Source organism: Babylonia areolata, chromosome 5 (genome assembly GCF_041734735.1).
Source record: "Babylonia areolata isolate BAREFJ2019XMU chromosome 5, ASM4173473v1, whole genome shotgun sequence".
In the NCBI taxonomy this organism is placed as follows: domain Eukaryota; kingdom Metazoa; phylum Mollusca; class Gastropoda; order Neogastropoda; family Buccinidae; genus Babylonia; species Babylonia areolata.
Window position 1 is genome coordinate 34,943,804 of NC_134880.1, and position 20,000 is coordinate 34,963,803.

The 20,000-nt window shown below is 43.7% G+C and overlaps 1 protein-coding gene and 1 long non-coding RNA gene across 2 annotated transcripts in view; one reads left to right on the forward strand and one right to left on the reverse strand.

Annotated features, from left to right (window-relative positions):
* Positions 1–8,077, forward strand: part of LOC143282454 (oxytocin receptor-like) — a 25,005-nt gene extending 16,928 nt beyond the window's left edge. Inside the window, exons 3-5 of the mRNA XM_076588097.1 lie at positions 4,620–4,755; positions 5,487–5,732; positions 7,446–8,077. Coding sequence (XP_076444212.1) covers positions 4,620–4,755; positions 5,487–5,732; positions 7,446–7,607 — 544 coding nt within the window. The 3' untranslated portion in view covers positions 7,608–8,077. The remainder of the gene's footprint in view (positions 1–4,619; positions 4,756–5,486; positions 5,733–7,445) is intronic.
* Positions 8,078–18,931: 10,854 nt separating this feature from the next.
* Positions 18,932–20,000, reverse strand: part of LOC143282455 (uncharacterized) — a 5,706-nt gene continuing 4,637 nt past the window's right edge. The window contains exon 5 of the long non-coding RNA XR_013055256.1: positions 18,932–19,179. This is a non-coding gene — a long non-coding RNA (uncharacterized LOC143282455). The remainder of the gene's footprint in view (positions 19,180–20,000) is intronic.

Genomic DNA, 20,000 nt, shown 5'->3' on the forward strand with positions numbered 1-20,000 from the left:
AGTGAGGAATTTGGTGTGGAGGGGAGGGGTGGAGTGAGGAAATTGGTGTGGAGGGGAGGGGAGGAGTGATGAAATTGGTGTGGAGGGGAGGGGAGGAGTGAGAAATTTGGTGTGGGAGGGGAGGGAGGAGTGAGGAAATTGGTGTGGAGGGGAGGGGAGGAGTGAGGAAATTTGTGTGGAGGGGAGGGGGAGGAGTGAGGAAATTGGTGTGGAGGGGAGGGAGAGTGAGGAAATTGGTGTGGAGGGGAGGGAGGAGTGAGGAAATTGGTGTGGAGGGGAGGGGAGGAGTGAGGAATTTGGTGTGGAGGGGAGGGGAGGAGTGAGGAAATTGGTGTGGAGGGGAGGGGAGGAGTGAGGAATTTGGTGTGGAGGGGAGGGGAGGAGTGAGGAATTTGGTGTGGAGGGGAGGGGAGGAGTGAGGAAATTGGGAGGGGAGGGGAGGAGTGAGGAAATTGGTGTGGAGGGGAGGGGAGGAGTGAGGAAATTGATGGGGAGGGGAGGGAGGAGTGAGGAAATTGGTGTGGAGGGGAGGAGTGAGGAAATTGGTGTGGAGGGGAGGTGAGGAGTGAGGAAATTGGTGTGGAGGGGAGGGAGGGAGGAGTGAGGAAATTTGTGTGGAGGGGAGGGGAGGAGTGAGGAAATTGGTGTGGAGGGGAGGGGAGGAGTGAGGAAATTGGTGTGGAGGGGAGGGAGGAGTGAGGAAATTGGTGTGGAGGGGAGGGGAGGAGTGAGGAAATTGGTGTGGAGGGGAGGGAGGAGTGAGAAATTTGGTGTGGAGGGGAGGGGAGGAGTGAGGAAATTGGTTGTGGAGGGGAGGAGTGAGAAATTTGGTGTGGAGGGTAGGGAGGAGTGAGGAAATTGGTGTGGAGGGGAGGGGAGGAGTGAGGAATTTGGTGTGGAGGGGAGGGGGAGGAGTGAGGAAATTGGTGTGGAGGGGAGGAGTGAGGAAATTGGTGTGGAGGGGAGGAGTGAGGGAAATTGGTGTGGAGGGGAGGGGAGGAGTGAGGAAATTGGTGTGGAGGGTAGGGAGGAGTGAGGGAAATTGTGTTGAGGGGAGGAGTGAGGAATTTGGTGTGGAGGGGAGGGGAGGAGTGAGGGAAATTGGTGTGGAGGGAGGAGTGAGGAAATTGGTGTGGAGGGGAGGGGAGGAGTGAGGAAATTGGTGTGGAGGGGAGGGGAATGAGTGAGGAAATTGGTGTGGAGGGGATGAGAGAGGAAATTGGTGTGGAGGGGAGGAGTGAGGAAATGGTGTGGAGGGAGGAGGAGTGAGGAATTGGTGTGGAGGGGAGGGATGAGTGAGGAATTGGTGTGGAGGGGATGAGAGAGGAAATTGGATGTGGAGGGGAGGAGTGAGGAAATTGGTGTGGAGGGGAGGGGAGGAGTGAGGAAATTGGTGTGGAGGGGAGGGGAGGGGTGAGGAAATTGGTGTGGAGGGGAGGGGAGGGGTGAGGAAATTGATGGAGAGTGGAGGGGATGAGGAAGGTAGTGGGAAGAAAGTATTTAGGGAATTGTCAAATGCAATACACGTCGGTGCTTGAACATGGTGAAAAGAACGAAAAATGATGCACGCAACATCCTCATTTAAAAAAAAAAAAAAAAAACAAACGAAATATACGTGTTCTTTCTTCCTTTCTTTGTTTGAATCGTGTATCTATTTATTTGATTATCCATTCGCTCGTTTTTGTTTTTTGTTGTTGTTGTTGTTTTTTTATCTAATTATCTATCTACTATCTTTCTCATGATTTTTTCTTATGCATTTATTCATTTATGCACTTGAAATGTATTTAATATGCTTCTATCTATATATTCATTTATTTATTTATCTATTTGTTCATTTATTTATCTATTCATTCATTCACTCATTTATCTATTTCTTTATTTACTTATCTATTTATTTATTCATTCGTTCATGTATTTATTTGTCTATTGTTTACTTATTCATTCATTTGTTTGTTTATATATATCCGTTATAAAACTATCCGCTGGGAACTGTGAAGAAGGGGGGGGGGGGGAGGGGGGGGGGGGGGGAAGATGTTAGTATCAGTATGAGTAGCTCAAGGAGGCGTCTCTGCGTTCGGACAAATCCATATACGCTACACCACATCTGCCAAGAAGATGCCTGACCAGCAGCGTAACCCAACGCGCTCAGTCAGGCCTTGAGAAAGAGAGAGAAAAAAAAAAGAATAAATAGATAAATAAATAAACAAATAAATAAAGATGTTAGTGTGAAGAATGAGTTCAGGGGAAATGTCAAATGTAATACATATCAATGCTTTAATGCTTTCAAAAGAGATGCACGCAGGGTCATTTGTTTCCTTCTTTTTTTCTTTCTCTTTCTCTCTCTCTCTCTCTCTCTCTCTCTCTCTCTCTCTCTCTCTCTCTCTCTCTCTCTCTCTCTCTCCAAAACATAGTTTCTTTCCTCCTTCTTTTCCTTCTCTCCGATGTTTATATATTCATTTGATTATTTATCTGTTCTGTTTTTGTAGATTCCTTCATTCATTTCACTTGTGCTATTGCTTTTTTTTTTCACTTCATTCCTTCATTTATCTGTTTATTTGAAATTGAATTGATTTATTCATTTGACACTGTCTGCTCTTCGTGCAGCTCTGGCACGTGTCCATTCTTTCACAGTTTTATTGATGATCTGTCTGTTCTTTTCCCCTGCTCTCCTGTGTTCCCAGCGTGGCAACGAAGTCCACTTTTGAAACTGGCTTGCATGTTTGCTTTCATGGATAAGCACGAGCATACCCGCATGCGCGTTGTGTGTGTGTGTGTGTGTGTGTGTGTGTGTGTGTCCCTCTTTCTCTCTATCTCTCTTCTTTATAATTGTATATGTCTCTCACCCCACCCTCTCTCCACCTCACTGTGTGTGTGTGTGTGTGTGTGTGTGTGTGTGTGTGTGTGTGTGTGTGTGTGTGTGTGTGTGTGTGTGTGTGTGCTCGCGCTCGCACACAATTACACACACGCGCTCGCGCGTCCACGTATTTGTGTGGATTTTTTTAAAAATGTTTAGTCTAAAATTTTCTGTATACTTCTTCTATAAGAACCTGTTTGAAATTCGATTGCATGTCCATGTTGATTTTGTTGTTGATGACGATGATGTCGGTTTAGGCATGGTGCAAAACCGCTTTCAGCATTTCCATTTTACTCCCAACAAAACATTTCTTTAAAACATTCTTCTTCTTCTTCAAAGAACAAATTACATTTTACGTATTGTCAAACTTGGTTAATATGTGCTTTGTCTTGTCCTGTCTCTTTATCTGTTACCGCGATTCTTCTAGGGTTTATTGTTGTTGTTTTTAATACTGGACAAGTAATTCAGCCGAAGAACATTTTGTTTCTTCAAGTATTTTCTTCAGTTTTTCATTTGTATTTGTATTTCTCTTTTTGTCACAACAGATTTCTTTGTGTGAAATTCGGGCTGCTCTCCCCATGGAGAGCGCGTCGCGACATTTCAGCGCCACCCATTTTTTCTTCTTTTTTTCCTGCGTGCAGTTTTTGTTGTTGTTTTTTTCCTATCGAAGTGGATTTTTCTACAGAATTTTGCCAGGAACAACCCTTTTGTTGCCGCTCGTTCTTTTACATGCACTAAGTGCATGCTGCACACGGGACCTCGGTTTATCGTCTCATCCGAATGACTAGCGTCCAGACCACAACTCAAGGTCTAGTGGAGGGGGAGAAAATATCGGCGACTGAGCCGTGATTCGAACCAGCGCGCTCAGATTCTCTCGCTTCCTGGGCGGACGCGTTACCTCTAGGCCATCACTCCAGATCATTGTTAATTTAGATAAAGAGATGTTGAGCATGCCACCTTTCCTTTGGCTATGTGTTGTCTTGTTTTCTTGTGTCATGTTATCTCTTTCTTTTTTTATATATTACAAATGAATACTCATGAAAATTAGTGCTGCTTTCCCCGGGCGGTAAAAAGCGTCGCGAACGTGCAGTGTTAACTTGTTTTTTTTCTTTTTTATTACCAGAGGCGGCCTTTCCTCTGTGGAAATTGATTCAATGACAACGAGAAATTACACCATGTCTTGTCGCCATTAAAGGCAGCGTCCAACGTTCACTGACATGTCATTAAAGGACATGAGTGTTTCTTATTGAAACGACATACATACAAACAGTTCTCTGGACAGGGCCTGTGTGCGCATCGTCGGCAGAGTTACCTCAGTGATAAATGTCTCTAGTGACTTTGTTCTTGAGGCAAGATGTCTGAAACGGGATCTAAACGGGATCAGATATAAATGCCTAGGTAGTGGTCTTTTATAACACATTTGCACATGGTAAAAGAACAAAATGAAAAAAAGGCATAGGGGTGAGGGTATAGCCTTGCATCATGCTGGTAGAAATGCTGAAAATCTATGATGGAGCGCTTTCAGCTGTTACTTCACTTGTCACATCGGCCTGGAACATCTGGATGGTAAATCCCATTGTGTTGTCAACAGAATGATGTTGCGTCTCTATTGACGGCGTCGAATGCTTTCTTGAAATCAATGAATACAGAGGGGTTGAATACAATCATGATCAACCTCTTTTGCACCTTCTCAGTGGACTTCTGCATGCGCCCATTCATCCATCAACAATTATAAACTCATCGACAATCAATAATCTATTTTCAGGTCGTTCGTGAATTTTCTGATTCCCCTGGTCGTCCTGATTGTCTGCTATACCCGTATCTTCCTCAAAATTTCCCAGAAAGCTTCGGAGAGTCAGAACAACCAGCTCAACAAACGACAAAATTTCAAACCCGGAAAGGTGTAGTGTGTGTGTGTGTGTGTGTGTGTGTGTGTGTGTGTGTGTGTGTGTGTGTCTGTCTGTCTGTCTGTCTGTCTGTGAATGTGTCTTTGTGTCCGTGTGTCTGTGTGTATGATTTTGTGTCTGTCTGTGTCGGTGTCGGTGTATATTTTTGTGTGAATGTCTTTCGATCGAATTTGCATTTCTGATGCAGGACGGTGTGACTTGATTTAGTTCACCCAGCTGTCCTCTCTACTTCCCCCCTCCGTCCATCCCTGTCAATATATCTGATCCCTTGTCTTTGCGGAATATATATATATATATATATATATATATATGTGTGTGTGTGTGTGTGTGTGTGTGTGTGTGTGTGTGTGTGTGTGTTTCTTTTCTCTTTACATGTATATATATATAAATATATGTGTGTGTGTGTGTGTGTGTGTGTGTGTGTGTCGGGGAGGGGGGGGGATGTGAAACAAATGCAACGGTGTATTTCATTATCATACTATTCTTGTACATCAGATCTTCGTTTTTTTTCTGCTTTGTTTTTTTTTTTTTTTTTTTTTTGTTCAAATATCTGGAATAAAAAACAACAACCCAGTAACATCAGTTGTCAGCTGTTTAAAAACAAAAACAAAACAAAAACAAAACAAAAAAATAAAACAAAGTATTGACTGTGCCTTTTGACTTTTGACTTTGACTCCCCCACCCCACCCCGTCCCCCCGCACCCCTTCCCTCCACACCCCTACAGGTTCACCTGACCAGCACGGGGTCGTCCTCGCTGCCCAAGGCCAAGATCAAGACGCTGAAGATGACGCTGGTGATTGTGGCCGCCTTCATCTTCTTCGGGCTGCCCTACTTCGTGGCCGAGATGATCATGTCCTACGGGGACTACAAGCAGCTGAACCGCGCAGTCTACGCCTTGCTGGGGGGCGTGGCCCCGGCCAACTCCGCCATCAACCCCTACATCTTCCTCCTCTTCTCCGCCAACATGCAGGTACAGCTGGTGTTGTGTTGTATTGTATTGTATTGCATTGTATTGTACTGTATTACTCTTTTGTCGCAACAGATTTCTCTCTGTGAAATTCGGGCTGCTGTCCCCAGTGAGAGCGCATCGCAATACAACAGCGCCACTCATTTTTTGTATTTTTTCCTGCCTGTAATTCTGTTTGTTTTCCTGTTGAAGTGGATTTCTCTATATAATTTTGCCATGAGCAACCCTTTTGTTGACGTGGGTTCTTTTACGTACGCTTAGTGCATTCTGCACACGGGACTTCGGTTTATCGTCTCATCCGAATACTAGCGTCCATACCACCACTAAATGTCTAGTTGGGGGAGGGGGGGGGGGAGAAAATACTGGCGTCTTTGGGATTCGAATCAGTGCGCTCAGATTCTCTCGCTTCCTTGGCGGACACGTTACCACAAGGCCAACACTCCACTCCAGGTAGTCTGAAAGAACGTCCTTCAAAGCAATCCTCTTCCGGTCTGTATAGAACTGTACTGACTTGAATGCTACTTGAACTTCTGCTAGTCATGTGTGTGTGTGTGTGTGTGTGTGTGTGTGTGTGTGTGTGTGTGTGTGTGTGTGTGTGCTGGGGTGATTTTTGTTTGCGTGTTGGTGTGCATGCCCTCTTGTTCAAGTATGGTACACTTGATGCATGTATGTTTATGCAGGTACAACTGTTTTAATTATAAACGGCACAAGCAACCCGTTTCGAAGAACCGTATTCCCCCAAATTAAAAAGAATTGAAAAAAAAACCAGAAAAAATCCCCATCGTTTCTCATACAAAACATTGTCATTAGATGTATCCAGTCTTTGTATTGTGCCTGTCTACCTTTCGTTACCAACCTTCTTCTCTCGAATAAAGCAAATGTCTTTGAACCATTTAATGCTCGGTCAATTTTGTCGGGGTTAGCTTGCAGTTCAAATTCAACTTTCTCAGAAATTCCTGATCCACAGTGCGACACTGTGAGCCACGCGTATGATTAACGAAAGTGCTGTCTGATCGGCTCACTCACTATCCGTTAGAGCACACTTGTTAAACCATGCACCGTGTGAAAATCTGCGAGGCCTGAAGATGTGTGCGACACAAAAAACGAGGAAAAGAGTGACATCGCTGATAGACTGGCATGCTAGCTGACCGACTTGCTAACTGAATGAATGATCCACTGATTGTCTGAATGCCTTCGTTGCCTGCTGACTAACTGACTGACTAACTGACTGACAGACTGACTGGCTGGCAGAGTAATTGACTACCTTAATGTCGTACTGACTAAAATAGTGGAATGATTGACTTCCTCACTCACTGAGTGACTGACTTACTGACTCCCTCGTCGGTGACTGACTGACTGACTTGGGTACTGTGATATCTCATGCAGTTTCTGGCTCAAGTTCAAGACAAGGGTACCGGTAACTGCCTGACTGCCTGACCACCTGACTCTGTGATGTGTAGTGTCTGCTGATTGGCTGTCTACAGGACTGACTGCCTGACTGAATGACTACACCCCGTGTAGTGTCACGTGTAGTCTGCTGATTGGCTGTCTACAGGACTGACTGCCTGACTGAATGACTACACCCCGTGTAGTGTCACGTGTAGTCTGCTGATTGGCTGTCTACAGGACTTACAGGACTGACTGGCTGACTTTGTGATGTGTGGTGTGTGACTGGCTGTTCCTGACTGACTGTGCACACTGTCCCGCCCTGTGCAGTGTTTGCGGGGCCTCAAGCTGTGCCCGGCGCGGGCCGAGACCGGACGGCGACACCTCATGTCCAGCAACGCCAGCACCAGGTCCGACTACTCCGCCAGCTACAGCCGCTCACCCCACCTCCTCACCACCACCGACACCCTGGAGATGTCCTCCCTCAAGTGACGTCAGCGCCCTCCCCCTCCCCACAACCACCACCACCGGCTACCACCACCCTCTCCCTCGCGCTGTCGCCCCTGCCTGGCCAAAAAAATTTTTTTTTTTTTTTTTTTAAATGTGGGTCACAAGTCAGCACGTGCAGCAGGGTTGGGATGGTAGACACAACAGGATCCACCCATCTGCATCCGTTGACAGCAAAAACGTGGAGGAACGTGAGTCTTCTGCACATAGTTCAGTTGGTAAGGACACACGTCCCTTGCAGGGTCTTTGTCCCGTGATGACCTGGGGCTGTGTATGACGGACATCAGTTTGTTTGGGACAGTCTTTTATTGTTGACACCTGACGTTTCAGAGAAAGTCTGGTTCTGTGAGACCTTAGTGATTAAACATATATGAACACACACACACACACACACACACACACACAGAGAGAGAGAGAGAGAGAGAGAGAGAGAGAGAGAGAGAGAGAGAAATATAAACCAGGAGATATGGGACAGTACATTGTAATTCCAGTGGCTGAACGATATCAAGATTAAGAAAATTGCAACTTTAACATAGTTTGACAAATATGATTCCGGCCTCGCTCCTCGTTGTCATCGAATGTCCATGGCAGAGAGGTGAGGGTGGGAGAACCAGGGAAAAAGTAAGACCATTTATGGCGTCAGTGGCTGAATTGTGCGACAGCTTGTTGAAGACTTTGATGCTGTGTATCTTTGTTTTGTGTTCATTGTATTGTTTCTTGTATTGTATTGCTTTGCTGTTATGGCTTATTTCACTGTGTGAAATTCGGACTGCTCTCCCTGGAGAAAACGCGTAGCCACTGTACAGCGCCACCCTTTGTTGTTGTTTTTCCGTGTGCAAGTGTATTTGTTGTACCTTCAAAGTTGATTTTTCTCCAGAATTTTGTCAGGGGCAAGGCTTTTGCTGCCGTGGGTTCTTTTCTTAATCAGTTGCATGCAGCATACGGGACATCGATTTAACGTCTCATACACTAGCACTAGACCACTAGCGGAGAGAAGAGGAGGGGGGAGGGGGGGGGGGAGTAAAATCCCCGGTCCTGATACAGGATCTCAAACCCGTGGACAGTCCGACGGATTACCACACCACACAACTGGGAAAATATTGTGGTCGGACGTTTAACGCTCAAGATCACAGTTGGTGGTAGACTGAAAGCCCCCCCCACCCCCCCCCCCCCCCCCTTTTTTTTTTTTTTCTTTCCTGCCTGCAGTTTTTTTATTTGTTTTTCCTATCGAAGTGTTTTTTTCTACAGAATTTTGACAGGGACAACCGTTTATTGCTGTGGGTTCCTTTACGTGCGCTAAGTGCATGCTGCACACGGGACCTCGGTTTATCTTCCCATCCGAATAACTAGCGTCCAGACTACCACTCAAGGTCTAGTGGAAGGGGAGAAAATACTGGCGATTGAGCCGTGATTCGAAACAGTGCGCTCAGATTATCTCGCTTCCCAGGTGGACGCGTTACCTCTAGGCTATCACTCCACCACTCCACATTGCTTCCGCTGAAAGAAAGAGAACCTTCACGGCGTGAAGAATAACGCTGAAGGCCACAGCCTCGTTCGTTCTCCAGGCTGGGCTTTCTACGCAGGACTGCGAGCAGAAAGATCGTAAAGAAGATGACGAACATCGTTTATATATAGAAGACTCGTTTGTTAGCAGATCGCTGTTGCGTGGAGAAGGCATCATTTGCATGGCTTATGCTTCTGGACAGCCACATCACCGGAGACACGACGGACCCTCAGCGAAGATGCTCGTCTAGAATCAGACGACTCCTTTTGGACATCAGCCTTTGTGTAGGACACACACACACACACACACACACACACACACACACACACACACACACACACACACACACACACACACACTCGCGCAAAAACAACAACCCCCCACCCCACCCCCACCCCCCAAAAAACAAAAAAACAAAAAACAAACAAACAACAACAAAAAACAACAACAGAAAACAAAAAACAACAACACACAAGCAAATAAACAAAACAAAACTGCCAATATTTTTGTTTTACAAAGTCAATCCCAAACATGACTCCAACTCCAAAAACAGGAAAACAACGTTGCATCGTGTGGCCACCCATCCCAGTGCAATATTGTCTGTGGGGCCTCTTTACGGTGACATCGACATGTGTGTGGCGTGTTTCACTGTGACATCTCCTGCTGGATCCTTACAATGTGTGCCGTCATCTGATGGGCACTGTCCCCTGCTTGGCGTTTTCACCTAGGTATGTGGTTCGTCCGTCGGGATCGACGAGGACCATCTAGTCATCCTGGGGGTGGGTGGGTCAGGCTCTGTGGGTGCGCAGATGACTGGTCAGGCCAAACCGCGCCCGGAAGGTTCTGACGCAGTGTGGACAGGGGATGGTTGCGGCTGTCAGGTACCAGAGGGAAGTTAACACTTGTCAGGACCCCCCCCCCCCTCCGCCCACTCCATCCGCTCCCCTTGTTTTCCCAAAATGAAGAGGACACATTTCTAGTTCTCTTTTCCTCGTTGTTACGAAGAACACGCAGCGTTCTTTTATCTACGTCTGATTTTCTGGATGACGTCCTCAAACAACAGACAGTCGTATTTTTCAGAGAACTAATTGTTACAGTGAAGAACACACATCATTCTTTCAGTTATCTGATTCCATGTCCTGATGCACCAAGTCTTTTTCATCAGAAATTGTTTTGTTACACTGAATGACACAGTTGGTTTATTTTTTTTCTTTTCATCTTTCCGATCCCCTGAAGGAGGTCGTCACGTGGCCTGTGGTCAGTGATGACATCTGCCACTTACTGTCTTTGAGACAGATGACCATCCTTTTCTCTCTCTCTCTCTCTCTCTCTCTCTCTCTCTCTCTCTCTCTCTTGTAAAGCCTGCTTACATGCACAGGCTACGTGCGTCTGTGTGTATGTGCGTCATGTACATTACATATATATATGTGTGTGTGTGTGTGTGTGTGTGTGTGTGTGTGTGTGTGTGTGTGTGAGTGTACGCTAGCTCGGAATGCAGTGACGTATTTTGGATACGAAGCCTAAAATCTTTGTTTTTACACCTCTCTCTCTCTCTCTCTCTCTCTCTTCATCCATTTTCTCTCTCTATCTCTGCCTTTCGATCCGTCACCCTCTCTCATTATTTCTATCTCTCCCCTGCACCGTATGTCTTTCTGTGGATTGTTGCAGAGATACAAGACAACTTCAAGTCTACTGTGTGCACGTTGTCTGCTTGCTCTCTTTCACTTCTCCCCCCTTTTGTCACCTCTCCTTTCTCTCATCTCCCCTTCCTCCTCTCCCTTGTACATCCCACTTTGTTTTCTTTCAGAATGTTCCTGAATGGAAAATATCCGTGACTGCGGATGTCTGTAGCATAGATGGTGCATCGTAGGATTCTCTTGCGTGTCGTGTTTCTTTCGTTTTGTGTTACCTTGTTATTTGGAGAAATGAATGATGATGATGATGATAGAAATGAAGTTAACAGCCGCAATGAAAAGAAGAATCTGATATCATTTAATCAAGCACAGCACAGGTGAAATCAATGGCAATGAGCACATGTAAAAGACAAACTCATTTGGCATGTGAGTCAGTGTTGGATTGCTGCGGAAATGGATTTGCTGTTCTTAACGGTGCACATTACTGTCGGTGAGTTTGTACAAAGATGAAGTTGACAGTACGGCACGGTACATGATTATGAAGATGTTTTTTGACGTGATGTTCTCTGAAAGGAAACTGCTGGCTACTGGATCATGGAGGAGGGAAACAGGTGACAATGTACAATGTGTACAGGCTCGTTCAGAATGCCAGCTGCTGTAGTGTTGTCGTGGAAATCGGTTATTTCAACACTGTGATTTGTGTGGACATTGTGTTTTATTTTGTCAGTAATTGAATTGTGAAAAGCTGCTGGGATATTGTTGGTACAAGTTGACAGCCCTATAACAGCTAGAGAGAGAGAGAGAGAGAGAGAGAGAGAACTGAAATCACAGCGTTGTATGTATATGCATATGATTGCGTGTGTATATAAATTAATATATATCTATATATATATATATATATATATATATATTCATAAATCGTATGAGACTATCATTGCACATCGATAACATTTTATTCCATTAATGGCCACAGCGAATATGACACAAACAACAATCATAACTGATAATCGTTTCGAAAAGCAGCACGTGATTTCATTTAAGTTAATTCCCCGTCTAAATTCTCCCGCTGGCCACACTTGAACTCACAGATAGGAGTATGTACAAAACATATTGTATGTCACAGTGTCTCAGTATAGGTGGTGTGAGTTGATGTTATATGTACAGTTAGGATGAGTGTGTCAAAGCAGTTGATGTGAATTGATGTTATTTGTATAGTTAGTGTAGACGTACACAATTGCATTTTGAACGCTGAAAGACATCAATGGAGGTGATGAAGTATAGTGTTGTCTGTGTATACATATATATTATATATATCATTTGTGTTTGTATACCGGCTGTCTGTGCATAAATGCCAAAACAACAATACAGGTGTTGTGAATTTTGTGTCTGAAACCATGGTGAAATGTTCTGTACTGAATATAATTTTTCTGTGGTGATTGATTGATTTATCAATTTAAAATTAGATGTAAATGTCTCACTGGGGGTGTTTATCGGGGAATAGACGGATAAATGGATAGATAGGTAGAGAAAGAAGGAGAGAGAGAGGGGGGGGGGAGAGAGAGAGAGAGATCTGATTTCTTTGAATTCAGGGAATAAAGGAACACAAAAAAAAGACATACAGTTCGAATAATGAAGATGATAATAATGACAGTGACAGTGATCAGAACAATGATGAAGACAACGGTTGTATCTACTTTCTCATACAACCATCTCTTTCAATCATCAACCACTCTAAACCGAACAATTTGGTACATGTGTACATTTATATTGTTGTGAAATATATCATGCAGAGATATCAGAGGTAAATGGAGTCCCATTGTCGGAGGTGGATTAGGGAGTCTGTTCCACATTTTACGCGACAATGGCACCAGTCCACTGACTGCTGTCAGTTGAAGAAAGGCTCACAGAAATCACATCGGCAGAAGATGTCCATGTGTGTCGAGAAATTTTTCTTGTCTCTCTTGTTTGTTTGTTTTTATTGTGATTGTTTTACTTCTGTTTTTATGAGACAGAGAATGTTTTGAGCCCGATGCTTAAACTGCATGATAAATACGTAAATGAATAAACAAACAAACAAATAAATAAATAAGTAAACAAACAAACAAACACCTTCAGGAAACCTGTAGCTAAAAATCACAATATAAGAACAATACAGGCAAACACGTCTCTATTTAACATTACTGTTTGCTTGAACACCTCATTTCTTATATTCACTTAAGATACGTACCGCATTCGTCAATATCCACACCTGACCTGTTCATTTGTGTGTGTTTAATCAATGTATCTTCACAACAAACAATTATTTCATGTTACGTATCATGTACAGTTGTACATACTTTAAAGCTTCGTGGTTGTGCTAGATTCGTCGTACTTTTGTTGTAATATTTTCCTCTACAAGTGTACCCATTGTGCAAATAAACTTTTCGCTGAAACGCATGGAAGAATTGTCCGTCTGTTTTTCGTTTGTGCGTCTTTATCTGAGTGTGCTTCTTTTGTGCGCCTTTGTCTGACTGTCATTCAGTCGGTCAGTCGGTCCATCTGTCTGTATGTTTCTCTCTTTGTACCTGTCTATCTATCTATCTATCTATCTACACACACACACACACACACACACACACACACACACACACACACACACACACACACACACACACCTCGTTTCTTCCGTTTCAGTATGCCAGTGTCATCATCCTTTCTCCCAAGTTTGACTGGAAAATGAAACTAGGCGTTTAGTCCTTCGGATGAGGCGATAAACCGATGTCCCGTGTGCATCACGCACCTGACGCACTGAAAAGAAATCCCCAATGGCAATATAACTTGCCCTCTTGCAAAATCATGTAGACGAAATCCACAGTACACAAATATATGTGCATGCACTCATGTCCTGACTAAACGCCTTTGGTTATGCTGCTGGTCAGGCATCTGCTTGGCAGATGTGGCATTGCACATTTGGATTTGTCCGAACATGGTGACACCTTCTTGGGAAACTGAAGCTGTGAACATGGGCACAGTAATGGTCAGCAGTAGTCAGCATGGCTCTGTTAATGGTCAGCAGTAGGCAGCAGGGCACAGTAATGGTCAGCAGTAGTCAGCATGGGCACAGTAATGGTCAGCAGTAGTCAGCATGGGCACAGTAATGGTCAGCAGTAGTCAGCATGGGCACAGTAATGGTCAGCAGTAGTCAGCAGGGCTCAGTTAATGGTCAGCAGTAGTCAGCATGGGCACAGTAATGGTCAGCAGTAGTCAGCAGGGCTCAGTTAATGGTCAGCAGTAGTCAGCAGGGCTCAGTTAATGGTCAGCAGTAGTCAGCAGGGCTCAGTTAATGGTCAGCAGTAGTCAGCAGGGCTCAGTTAATGGTCAGCAGTAGTCAGCAGGGCTCAGTTAATGGTCAAATTCTGTCAAAAATCCTATTACTTCATAACCGTCACAAAGCTGTGCAATTCGAATACTGTTAGTGATCAACAATGGTCAGGTATCGATAAGAATTCTTTTTTTTTTTCAAACCTGTCAAGATGCCATAATAATGCAAACCCGTGAAAAAAGTAACGCAGTGTGAACACTTTGGTAATGGTCAGCACAGGTCAGGAATGGTAACATTTGTGGAAACCTCCTAAGAGGTCGTGATTAGGCACACACACATATCAAAATATGCACGGAATGTTTTAAAATATGGAATAAACTCAGAAACAGTTGTCTCCCCTTGGAACATTCCGAAAGGGGCTCGGGCGATTTGGGACATTGCACCGGCATTGCACTGGCTGGGTCACATATGATCCTGCGCTGACTTAATCACATAACTTTCTGACATTGCACCTGCTAAGCCACAGAGGTTATAAGCATTGATTTGCTGAACTACAGAGGTAACCGGAAAGACGCTAGTTGAATCACACTCAGGTTACTGACATTGCAGTGACTGAATTACACAGGCTACCGGCATTGCATGACATTGGACTGGCTGAATCACAGAGATGACTGGCATTGCACTCGCCGAATCACAGAGATTATCAGATACCGGTTTAGAAAGTACCGTTCGCTTTTATGCTGGTCTAGACAGCTTCCGTCCCACATTTCAGCTTGTACTTTGGATCATAAGACAGGGAATGAAGATATTATGATTACCGTTTTCCGTCTGTCTGTCTGCCTGCCTGCCCCCCACCCCCCCCCCCCCCCCCCCCCCCCCCCCCCCCCTCCCCTCTCTCTCTCTCTCTCTCTCTCTCTTCGAGGTCGTTGAATTTTGGTGTTTAGATCATCATTCATTTGACGTAAAATGTCATTTTCACGATAACGGTCACTAACATGTTGATTGAGACCATGGACAAGTTGATACAAAATCCTGCAATTCTGACAATTCTTAACATCACATGATATTTTCTTCATGCAGGATAAGTTCTGGATACTTGGCATAACATCGGCCAGAGACGGATCCTTTGAGGAGGAGCAGGAAGAATGAGGGGTAGAGTGCCTAGTCTGCCGCATACCGCCCGGAGATGCAGAGGAACCAGCGTCGGTGTTGGGTTTAGGGATCACTCCTATGTCTCGTTTGCGCAGGAGCAAGTTGCCTTCTCCAAGGTGGAGGAGAAAAAAACCATAATGACAAGGGTCAGTCCAAGTAGTTCGCACACGAACGCACGTTCACAATGAACACCTCATATCCCTCTTGCGCACAGTTCACAGCCACATAATGGTGCAGTATTCACAGAGGCGCGGTAAGACACTCCAAGTCCTGCTGAGCAGACGGCGTGGTGTGCTACTCACTATATTATCGCCAGAGATTAATAGGAATCATACTTGTGTGCACAGCAGCGTGCATACTTGTGTGCACAGCAGTTAGCGAAAACATCAGGACGATGTGACACACGACCTTTTGCTTTGTATCAGGACGATGTGACACACGACCTTTTTCTTTGTATCAGGACGATGTGACACACGACCTTTTGCTTTGTATCAGGACAATGTGACACACGACCTTTTGCTTTGTATCAGGACGATGTGACACACGACCTTTTTCTTTGTATCAGAACGATGTGACACACGACCTTTCGCTTTGTATCAGAACGATGTGACACACGACCTTTCGCTTTGTATCAGGACAATGTGACACACGACCTTTTGCTTTGTTCGCTTTGTATCAGGACGATGTGACACACGACCTTTTGCTTTGTATCAGGACAATGTGACACACGACCTTTTGCTTTGTTCGCTTTGTATCAGGACGATGTGACACACGACCTTTCGCTTTGTATCAGAACGATGTGACACACAACCTTTTGCTTTGTTCGCTTTGTATCAGGACGATGTGACACACGACCTTTCGCTTTGTATCAGAACGATGTGACACACAACCTTTTGCTTTGTTCGCTTTGTATCAGGACGATGTGACACACGACCTTTCGCTTTGTATCAGAACGATGTGACACACAACCTTTTGCTTTGTTCGCTTTGTATCAGGACGATGTGACACACGACCTTTCGCTTTGTATCAGAACGATGTGACACACAACCTTTCGCTTTGTATCAGGACGATGTGACACACGACCTTTCGCTTTGTATCAGGACGATGTGACACACAACCTTTCGCTTTGTTCGCTTTGTATCAGGACGATGTGACACACGACCTTTTGCTTTGTATCAGAACGATGTGACACACAACCTTTCGCTTTGTATCAGAACGATGTGACACACAACCTTTCGCTTTGTATCAGAACGATGTGACACACGACCTTTTGCTTTGTATCAGAACGATGTGACACACGACCTTTCGCTTTGTATCAGAACGATGTGACACACGACCTTTTGCTTTGTATCAGAACGATGTGGCACACAACCTTTCGCTTTGTATCAGGACGATGTGACACACGACCTTTTGCTTTGTATCAGAACGATGTGACACACAACCTTTCGCTTTGTATCAGAACGATGTGACACACGACCTTTTGCTTTGTATCAGGACGATGTGACACACGACCTTTTGCTTTGAGCACGTGTTACTGGCAGGAAGGAAAACACTCATGGATTCTGTGAGCCGCGTCCTGAAGGAGATGATGCGTTTTTGTTGTTGTTGCTTTCAGCCTGCCCTTGCATGAGGTGGTGTGTTTTGTGCGTGTTGATGAAGCGTTTACCTTTACTGTATGATGTGTACAACTCGATCCATTTTGCCTTCACTTCTTAGGGAAGGGATGATAACTTCCCTTGCAAGAGGGGTACCGCGCTCGACAAGACCCCGTGTCATTATCATTATCATTAATATTATTACTATGTTGTTGTTGTTTATAGCACCCAGGGTGCTAAATGATAGCCTGACAAAATCAAATCAAATCAGGTTATGTTCCTCATAGCCCAGCTGACCTCAAAAGGGTCATTTCAGGGCTGATCACGTGTCAGTTCTTAAAACAGTCAAGAAAAGCCTGCGACAAATTGTACCGGAACCAAACCATTAATTAGAAAACAACAACAACAACAACAAAACCTGACATATTCATGGAGGTGTGTGACAAAGGGTGATAATCTGACATCCTGACCTGAAAGCAATATCTCATCTCAATCTCATTGCACGGACGAGTAAATACGTCTGCAGTTAGTGTGTTAAAAAAAATTACAAATATGTGTTCACTTCATTTTAAACAAGAGAGGCAAGGCCTTCAAGACTCACTTGTGATTCACTTGAACAAGAGGCAAAGCCTTCATGGCTCATGTGTGAATCCTGTCCAAATGACAACTTTTTGGTTCAATGCATAGAAAGGAAAATTGCAAGTATATTATATACCTGGTAATCACTCCATGTCCTTATGAAATATGTGTATGTTGGTGAAAGCCCGGTTCCCAATACTCTGTGATTGACAATGGAGAGAGAGAGAGAGAGAGAGAGAGAGAGAGAGACAGTGTGCGTTTACACTGTTAACCGTGACAGTCCGAGTTTGAAATCCATGTCTCATCCGTCTTCTCATACTTTATTTAAAATCATGCAACGATACACCAATCTAATGTGCAGGAAGCATACTGCACACAGAAAATGAACCCATGGCAACATAAGTGTTTGTCCTCTGGCAAAAGTTGTGCAGACGAAATCTACCCCGATAGGTACACAAACATATGCATGCACTCAAAGCCTGATGTATTGGGTTATGCTGCTGATCAGGCATCTGTGTGGTAGACGTGGTTTAGCACATATATGAGTTTGTTCTAATGCCACCATCTTGAGAAACTGACATTTTGAATGTACTGATGGAAATGGTTTCTGAAATGACTGACTGGTGGTGGAAGAAGATGAGCTCAGGTGGTTGGAGGGAGTGGTCATCAACCTGGAGGTTGCTTGTCGTTCAATGAGGGAAGCACTGGGCCAGCTTTTTAGCTGAAATGCTTTAACTGTAGTGATGTTCTTGTTTTCATTTATTTATCTTAATATCATTATCTTTTTTTTTTTTTTGGTAGGTGTGACTTTGGTTAGATATTAAAATAAGATATCTTCACTTATCTTATTTTAATATCATTATTATTATTGATTTTTGTTGTTTATTTTTGGTAAGCATGACTTCGGTTAGATGTAAGTAATGGCTGCTTGTGTTGCAGCAAGTTGTGGACTTTATTCAGAGTGGTAAATGTGTTGGGACACTGAATATCAATCACCACAGTGATGGTTTTCATTTTGGCTACTTCTCATTCATAAAAATGCTGAATTAAATATGTAATATAGTTTCTGCCATGAACTTAGTTTTGGGATTTAAAATCTTGAACATGAGTTAGCCATTAAAAAAACACAAACAATTTGTGTGTGACTGTGTGTCATATAATATTGATCTTGATCTTGTATATATATAAAAAAAAAGGGGTGTGGGGGGAGGGATTTTGTGTGTGTGTGTGTGTGTGTGTGTGCATGAATAGTCGTATGCATGCACATATAACTACATGCATCAAATTGGCCTTTCCATTAATCTATCGATAGAGTAAACCAATCAAACCTGAACATTGACATAATTATACATAATACGCAAATTGTACATAACAGGCATAGAAAAAAAAAAAAAAAAATGCCAGCAGGCAACTCGTATATCCTAGGTCCAAATTTGAATACAGCTTTGCAAGAATGCACAATTATGAAGTCCAGAAAAATAAATAATCATGGCTATCTTGAAAAAAATGGATGGGATGGCTGAAGTAATAAATGACAGAAAAGGAAAAGTGACATATAAAATGATAAATTTTCAGGAGAGGGTTTCCAGAGGGTGGGCATTGTATTTTAATGGAAAGAGTCCCTGACATCCCCACAGGAGCACACAAACAGCACCTTCAACAAACCAAACATCAACTGATCAAGCAACAGAGGCTTATGATGTTGTATTGTATTGTGTTTATTTAGATCAAAAGCATACAGGTTTTCTCACAGAAGATTCTGTTGTTTCCTGTCCTAGCTGATGTCCATTTCCTGAAACAGAAGGACGACGAATTGTCAGTCATAAGAGATAAATATGCAAAGACATGTGTTTGCAACTGAATTTTGTCGGGCTTCAACCTTTTCAGCAAGGGAAACCCAAAAATGCGTGCATCATGCCAGCTGGTATAGTTTGTGGAACAAATACCCACAACCTGTCCAGCATGGGAGGCCCTACCAGGCATGTGACACATCAAATGACATAGCTCGACAGGTCACTGAAGCATTCAAGCTACCCCACCACGACAAGGTATCAGTTCCATGGGGTAGTAACATATCAAGTTTATTCATGTATTCATTTGTCAGAATGTCATATACAAACCAATGTGAAGCTCACTTTGTAAAACACAATATATTAGCACTAATGTTTACTGAATAGTTTGCAATTTAAAGAAAAAAAGTAAAACAATGGATTATGTTTAAGCATTTAAATCTGGTCTTCTTCTTATGCTACAATTTTTATTGACATTTCACTGTCTGCTGATTAACCATAATTCCATGCCTACAACACCAGTACAAGGCAGTATACCCTCCACACCAAAAACCATCTTCAAATTAGAATGGACCATCTCACGAGAAAGAGCTATAGATCTACATCATATATGTGAAGCAAGTTTTTTCAACAATCCCAAATTTCCTGATCAAGGCATCTATTTCAGAAAAAGTGCATGCCAACACAGCAACGCACTGTTTTGTGCAAACAACATGCACAAGTGTCCAAAGCTTCTGCTGTGGCTGCATGTGATCAAATGTCAATTAATATGCGAGTGTAAACTTCTACTTGTTATGTATCTGATCTATCAACCCGTTTGATG